General features: G+C 56.9%; 1 protein-coding gene across 1 annotated transcript; it reads left to right on the top strand.

The window, feature by feature from the left end:
• Window positions 1-5787: 5787 nt before the first annotated feature.
• On the top strand, window positions 5788-7525 carry LOC149809670 (structural maintenance of chromosomes protein 5-like). Its single transcript, XM_089994701.1, has 4 exons — window positions 5788-6028; window positions 6118-6215; window positions 6262-6519; window positions 7439-7525. The coding sequence occupies exons 1-4, from the start codon at window positions 5788-5790 to the stop codon at window positions 7523-7525; spliced, it is 684 nt and encodes a 227-aa protein (XP_089850827.1).
• The last annotated feature ends 499 nt before the right edge of the window (window positions 7526-8024 follow it).

Here is an 8024-nt window from a genome sequence, read left to right as displayed (position 1 = left end):
TGCCGCAAGCATGGTGCAATGATGATGATGATGATGATGTATCAACAGATGACACCTTCCTTAGTTCTTGACTCTTATGGTTCCGCTGTCACGGTGCCATCGCCAGCCGCGCTTCCCCTGTCGCGGCCTGGTTTCTGTTTTCTTTTTAGTTTTGTAGCTTTTCGTTGCTTCCTGCTTCGTTGCGCTCGCGCTTTTTGCTTTTGCTCTGCGTCGTTTCTGGCCTGTAGCGTTGTTGCGGTGGTGTAGCTGTCCTGTGCCCTCGCCAGCTGCGCTTTGCTTGCCGCAGTCTAGCTCCTGTTTCCCTGTTAGTTTTTTTTTGCTTTCTGTTTCTTCCTGCTTCGTTGCGCCCGCGTTTTGCTTCTGCTCGGCGTGGTTTCTGGCCTGTAGCGTTGTTGCGGTGGTGTAGCTGTCCTGTGCCCTCGCCAGCTGCGCTTTGCTTGCCGCAGCCTGGCTTGTGTTTTCCTTTTTTTTTTTGTGCTGCTGCTTTTCGTTGCTTCTGCATCGTGTTGTCTGGGCTTTGAGCTTCTGCTTAGCGGCGTTCCTGCTTTGTGGCCTTGTCAGGGTGTCCCTTTTGTGGAGCCCTCGCCAGCGGCGCTTTCCTTTTCGCGCCTTCGCCTCTTCCTTATTTTTTTCTTTTTTTTCCTGTTTCCCTTTCCTGCGTTTTGCTGCTTTTCGCAGCGCTTCGCCTGTTCTGCGGCTTTTTAGCGTTGTCGCTTTTCGCCGCTCCCTTCAGGTTCCCTTGCCTGCTGGTTTTTCGCAGTTTTCGGCCCTTGCGCCCCGGCTTTGCGCCTTTGCTCTTGTTCCCGCTGTCTTGCGGTTCGTCCCCTAGCCTGTTTTTTGTTCAGCGGTTTGGTGCGGCCCTGGTGACGGGATTCTACGTTAATGGAGCAGCCTCCGTCCCTTAGCCAGCGTGCATGCCCACGCTGATAGCCTGTTTTCCCTTGCGTGCCTGCGTCGTCCTTTAGGGCTCCTGCAAGGCGTGTTCTTTCCCGTCTTGCGTGTTTTTTTTTTTTCCTGTTCCTGTTCCTGCTTCTGTCTTGCTGCTCAGTGATAGCGGCTCCCGGGTCTGGTTGCCGCCTTCAGCATGGCTCTCCAGTGCCCCATCGAAGGCTGCCGCACCGTTCGGGCGCAAAACTACGCGCTGCTGGCTCACATGCGGGACAAACACGCAGCAGCAGTTCTCTCTACCTGGCAGCTGCAATCCATGAACGCGACCTATTGCCGTCATTGCAATGTCCTGAAATCCGCCTCACACGGCAGGCACGTTTGCCGACAGGACGTTGCACCTCAGCCGCTCCCCCAGGTACCACAGGTCATTCCACCGCCGCTTCGCCCTCGTCGTGCTGCCACCGCCGCCGCCGCCGTGCTGCCGCCACCACCTCCGCTGCCACCGCCACCGCCCTTGCCCCACGCTGACCCAGCGCTTGAAGAAGCAGACCACGCGCTTGAGGCCGCTCCACCGCAGTTGCCTCCGCCACCTCCCATACCTCAGGTTCCTCGCCCTCCTGCCGCCGTTCGCCCGAGCCGCACTGTGCCGTTTCAAGCACGAGAGCAATGGACGAAGACCGTCAAACGCTCAGTCGAGGAAGTCCTAGTGGCCATCGATCGCCGCGCCGAAAACGACATCGTCGCAGCCTTCTCTGCCCTCCTGAAACTGCCCTCACGAGCGTTGACAGATCCTGGCTCGTCCAAGGGACGGGCTCGGCGCACTCGCACTCGCCTGCAACGCATCGACAACGGGGAAAACGCGGACGACGCTGACATCGAGGTCAACAACGGCTCGCAACGTCGCCCGCGTAGGCCTCAGCACCCCAAGTACCAAGTGGCTGCTCGCGCCCACCTCTTGCTCACACTCGGTAGCATCTCACGAGCAGCCAAATGCCTGGAGGCCCTTCCCATCGCGCAGCCCACAGAGGCAACCGTAGCAGCTTTACAAGCGCTGCACCCTACTGGCCCACCACCAACGGTCCCCGAGTCCACAGCTGCGCCTGTCGCGATCACTCTCGAGATCCTCGACGACGTGCTCACAGCGCTCCCTAAAGGCTCGGCCCCAGGCCCAAGTGGCTGGACGTACGAACACATCAAAGCCGCTGCCCAAGGCATCGACTCTGCCCGCGGAACCATCCTCCGTCTTCTGAACGCCGTAGTCGGCGGCAGGCTACCACACCTGCCGGAACTCTTGGACAGCACGCTCATTGGTCTGGAAAAGCCCAACAACCGCGGCCTCCGTCCGATCGCAATCGGCGACGTCTGGTTTCGACTGGCTGGCCTCTGCGCTATGGCAGCGTGCCCCACAGCTGGCCCGTCCCTCGCACCTTTGCAACTGGGCGTCGGCGTCAAGGGAGGGAGCCAGATCGTCGGCCATGCCATCAACGCCGCCCTCGCAGCCGACCCCGACTGTGTCGCTGTACAGATGGACTACCAAAATGCGTTCAACAGCCTCTCACGCACCGCCATGCTCGACGCTGTTGCAAAGCATCAGCCCACCCTGCTCCCTTTCGCTGCATGGGCATACCGACAGCCCAGCCGGCTAATTGTCAGCGGAGCGCCCGAGGGCACCCCGCCCATCATGTCAGAGTGCGGTGTTCGCCAAGGCGATCCTTGCGGCGTCCTCTACTTTTCACTGACCACACAGGATCAGCTCGAGAAAATGCGACTGACGCACCCACATGTCGCCCCTGTAGCCTACACGGATGACACCTTCCTCCTGGGCAAGTCGGCCGCGGTTACCGCCGCTTTCCCTGCCCTCCGCGACCTAGCGTCATCCATAGGCCTGGACGTGCGCCCCGACAAATGCGGGGTGTACTCGCGCAACGCACAAGCCGCAGCCGACACAGCAGTGGCACTTGACGTCCCTCACTGCGCCGACGGCCTCGCAGCTGCTGGCACCCCCGTAGGCACGGACGCCTTCATCACGGCCTTTGCACAGAAGCAGGCAGACACCATTTGCAGCAGCATTGACAACATGCTCGACACTCCGCTAGCGGCGCAAGACAAATTCGCCATCCTGCGCGCGTCTGCGCAGATGCGCATCGCACACCTACCGCGCGTCACCTCATGGAATCTTATCAGTGACTCCATCCAGCGCGTTGAGGCCAAGGCAGCCCAGGCCACCTTTGCTATCATGCAACGCCCAGAACAAGCCGATGTGCGCGACGGCCAATTGACGCTGCCGCTCCGTCACGGAGGCATGGGTATTCGCACCACCACAGCCTTGGAAGCAAAGGCTTCCTTTCTATCCGCCGCAGCCATGGCTGAAACCACCATGCGTGACGGGCCACAGCAATTCCGCCCCTTTGCTAGCCCCATTGGCGCCTGTCTTACGCAAGATTGGCAGGCGCTACACGCGGAAGGCGCGGCGAAAGAGCTCTGGCCCCCGGACGCCCTGGACATCAATGAGGAATGTATCGACACAGTCCTCCCGGGTGTACAGCGCACGTACGCGCGATTCGTGGCTCAGCGCCGCAGCGACGAGCTCTTGGCATCATTCGACACCAACACCGAAGACGGCCGCCGCGACCTAGCTCGCATGCTCAGCATGTCGCGCTTCCTCCATATGGATGGACACGCTGCCACTATCCATGGCGCTACAGCTCACAGACTCGGACTTCACCGGCGCCGTGCGCCACCGTCTCGGTCTGACGCACATGCCTACCAATGCACCTGGCGTCCCGTGCTGCTGTGGGCAGTACATGCGAGCGGGGGATGTCGACCACGCGATGACCTGCCGGTCACAGTGCACGTCAATGACGTTGCGCCACAACATTCTCACAGAGATTTGGCGCCGCCTTGCCTCCCGCGCTGAGATTGCATCATCTGTTGAGCCAACACTCCGAGTGTTGCCTGGCGTGCAAGCTGCCCCAATCGCAGCCCACTCTGCTGCGCGTGGAGACATCTTGCTCGTTCTACCCGGCGGACTCACGGTCGCGGACATCTCAGTGGTGCACCCCTGCGCACCCTCCTTTGCGCAAATCGCACAGACAGAGGGTGGTGCAGCGGCGCATCGCGATCAACTGAAGCGGACAAAGTATCAATCCGCTGACCCCAACGGCTATGCCTTCAACCCACTGTCGCATGAAACTTTCGGGCGCATGGGGAACGGGGCTATGGAGCTGCTCAATACTCTAGCGACAACAGCGAGCGCTGGAGGGGATGTTATCAAGGAGGGATTTGTCACAAACGCGCTTCGTGAACTCAGCATCGGCCTTTGTAGGGGTAATGGTGTGATGTATCGGCGCTCTCTTCAAGTTCTGGCTCTGCGAGCGGCCGCGCGTTCATGACAGGCTTGCCTGTCCCGACCGCCGACGTTCAATGAGCTGTATTGTTTCGAATGTGTTGATGTGGTTGTTTTCGGCCTAAGCCGTAGCTCTTGCTCTTTCTCTGTGCGATGTAATGATGATGATGCGCGTTTTAGCTCGTGCCAGCGGCCGCGCGTTTATGACAGGCTTGCTTGTTCCGACCGCTGACGTTCGATGAGCTGTATGGCTTCAATTGTGCTGGTTGTGTCTTGTTGTCTATTTCTTGCCAATATCTATGTGATGTAATGATGTATCTTTTTACATCACTACCGCATTCTCATGGACATTGGCAGCTCCGAGAACTACTTGGGTAATCTAGAGTGGAGAAAAGCAAAGCCATGCCATTCAAACATGCATGGCAATTGCAGGAGGAGATTGCAGCGCTCCAAGCACAGCTGCAAACCGAGCAGGCGGAACTGCAGCAGGTCCAGCACGAGGCAGCTGCCCGCAAAACAGCACGGGACGCTGCCAACACCAAGCTGACCGCAGCATCCAGTCTCGCTGAGGCACTGCTGCCGCTCTCGAACCGCGCCGAGCACGCGGCACTGGCAAAGCTGCCTGCAGATGACGACGAGTGCGACGCTCAGGCCAGCGTGCTTGAGGACAAGGCTCAGTCGATCGCTGTTGGGGACCCTGGTACGGTGGAGCGCTACCGGCAGCTGACGGCTGAGATTGCGGAGCGCGAGGCGAAGGACTTGCAGCTCACCGCCAAGCTCAACACCAGCAAGGTGCGTTGCCCGCCCCCCCTGGCTGGCATCTCGCTCCAGCTGTGGCGAGCTCACTGATGATGGTGTATCCTTCAAGTATGAGGTAATTATCAGATTGATCTTAAATTTCTAAACAATTAATCTTGCAACGCTGCCACATCCATATGGCCCACACGAAATGAGTATGCAGCAGCAATGTCGCAGGAATGTGCGGCGGGAAAGCATATCGAAGGGAGCATGCGGCCGGCGGATCGTGAACCATGTAGAAGCATGTTTGTTGCCTCTGTGCACGACGTCCCGTGCTGTGGAGTTCTCCGGTGGGGACACTGGCAGCTCCAAGTACCATGTAGGAATGAGTGCTACCATCATCTCAAGCAAGCATACCTGGATCACTGCAGCTGTGAAATCGTTGTAGGCAAGGGACGGCGGCCAACTAACCTGGCCGTGGCTCGGATGCGCCAAACTGGCTGTGCCATGTTTGCTCGATATACAATTGTATGACTGATTCATTGCCCCATTCGCAGCCTCCCTCACTTATGCTACCTGACAATAGTTTGAGCACCCAGCAAGCCAAGCGATGCAGCAATGTCTGCAGAGATTGGCGTACTTTGGTCTGGACGATGCGTGTAACTAAGGAAGACTTGAAATTCGTCGTGACTGTCACGAAAAGGTGATGGAGGTGGCGATCGGGCCGGGGGGGAAGGGAGGGGGGTGTTGTTGGCACACATCGTCCAGCATGAGCGTGAGAAACTGTGCTGGTGTGAGTTTGACGTCCGTGCGGGATGCAGAGCGAGCTGGAGGATGCGAGGCAGAAATGGTTGCCGGAGCTGAAGGAGAAGGTGGAGGCAATTTCGGCCAAGTTCTCAGAGAACTTCAAACGCATCGGTAGCGTGGGCGAGGTCGGGCTCCGCGAAGACGCCGAGAACTACAACAACTACGCCATCGAAATCCGCGTCAAGTTCCGCGCCAACGAAGAGCTCGAGGTCCGCTTTTCTCCGTCCTCGGTGCTGCAGCACTGGCGCTGTGCAAAAGTGTTGCTGCCTGCCCATTCGATAGAGCAGGAGCTACACAATTCTACACAATGTCGAAAACATCAACATTTTTTGTGTAAGGCATACGCGTCTGTAAATACTTAATATGTTTTAAGCGTGTACAGAAGCGTATTCCTGACACCAAGGCAGACTCTTGTGCCTTTGATTCTGACATCAGTGTATGTAAATGTTCAAGCTCACATTTTACCAAGCGGGAGTTTGCAGGTGCTAGACGCACATCGGCAATCGGGGGGCGAGCGATCGGTGTCCACCATCATGTACCTCCTCTCCCTTCAGAACATCACGCAGACGCCGCTGCGAGTCGTGGATGAGATCAACCAGGGAATGGACACCACAAACGAACGCAAGGTCTTCCAGGCTATGGTCGACGCCGCCACCGAGCGCGGCACCCCCCAATGCCTGCTCATGACCCCCAAGCTCCTGCCCCAGCTTGTCTACTCCAAGAACGTCAATGTATTGCAGGTGCGCAACAACCCCGCACCCCTCACTTCCAATCATGATTAATTTGTGTGCTCAAGGGCTCAGGTATGGTAACGGTAGCACTGAATCCCAAGTAGTTTTCGGAGTTACCATTGTCCTTGTGGATGCGGCAGTGCAGTAAAACGATACATTTTCATCTAGGCCGACCGCTGCACGGTCTCAGCTCTTGCAGTACACTTTCGTTTAGTTTGGTTGAACTTCAGCCTGTGAGCTCGCCTATGTGCCTGTGTACATCACTGCTGCATCCACGAGGACATTGCAATGCCCTGTGCACCCTGGGAGCAGCATGCTGAGTATCTCGGGATGGACTTGTCTGAGTGCGGAGGTGGCTCGTGCTAGCTCTTTCGATGCTCAAACGGTGTCGCTTGGAACCTTTGCGTGTGGTGACAAACTTACCTGACGGTGCTGTGTGTTGATTGTGACAGCGACGGCCTTGGCAGGAACGCCCTCGCATGTGAAGTTGTTGCGATATAACTCTAAGGAGACGCGACTCTGTGCTCATCTTCGACGAATCAGGTCAGTCATACCAGACATGCATGTCCATGTCCATGAGGATACGGTATTGTTGTGGATACATCGTCGTCCTTGTCATCATCATTATGTACGAAGCATGTAGATGTCTAGATGTCGTATGCGCCCATGATGGCGGCATAGCTTGATAGTCTGCATCCATCCCGGATATGTATGTCCTTGAATAGCAGGTAGAGGGCTCAAAACCGCGGCAGATGAGTGGCCAAGCAAGTTGGAGAGCAGTGTGGCTTCTGCGGACTGCCTCATGCGGACTGCCTCATGTGCAATCAGGTACCTCATTGGGTACCTTTTTGCAGCACATGAGGCAGTATTTCAGTACATGAATGGGAATTGGGATGATGTGTACTGACAACATTTGCTGGCTGTGCAGATCTACAACGGCCCTCTCTGCTCCGAGCCAGCTCAGAAGTATTCACCAGCCGAAGTCCTGAGCACGCTGATTGGTCCACCTGTGTGAGCGCAAGACCCTCCTTGGCGCTAGCGACTGCCCACCATATGTTGCAATTGTGATTTTTACGCCATAATGTTTTCATCAACCGGTCACGGCTGCCTGATGTAACAACATCATTCCCCCCCTTTCACTAGCATCTGCTGCCATGGGTAAGGTTAAGCAAGGCAAGTCATCGGTGAACTCGCAACATACAAGGCCAGGAGAGGCAGTCCCTTTGGGCCACGAAGGTCTCAAGCACTCCATCTTGAATGGATACATTACGCATTGAGCACATGCCAAGCAAGATGTTCTGCTAATCTTTCATGGGGATTGGTGTTGTCTCTGACTCCAGCACAATGGGTCAGAGTGCCTACTATGCATGGACGGCAATGCAACACTGCAGCTGCTGAACCGGCGGTACTGTCAGCCTACTCACCACTCTGCAGCGTTACTGTTGCCGTTCATCCATGAATACCTGCAATCACAATTTTCCCGCGTTGATGTGTTCCGTTTTTGGTTTCATACG

Source organism: Nuphar pumila, unplaced genomic scaffold, assembly GCF_984573655.1.
Source record: "Nuphar pumila unplaced genomic scaffold, dmNupPumi1.hap1.1 HAP1_SCAFFOLD_903, whole genome shotgun sequence".
NCBI lineage: Eukaryota > Viridiplantae > Streptophyta > Magnoliopsida > Nymphaeales > Nymphaeaceae > Nuphar > Nuphar pumila.
Note: the sequence above shows the minus strand (reverse complement) of the source record. Positions and strands in the feature narration are given on the sequence as shown.

Coding starts and splice junctions, on each gene's coding strand:
- LOC149809670 (XM_089994701.1), top strand. CDS start 5,788: ATGCAGAGCGAGCTGGAGGATGCGAGGCAGAAATGGTTGCCGGAGCTG. Junction 6,029..6,117: donor GGTGCTGCAGCACTGGCGCT/GTGCAAAAGTGT, acceptor TTTTTGTGTAAG/GCATACGCGTCTGTAAATAC. Junction 6,216..6,261: donor CCTTTGATTCTGACATCAGT/GTATGTAAATGT, acceptor GGGAGTTTGCAG/GTGCTAGACGCACATCGGCA.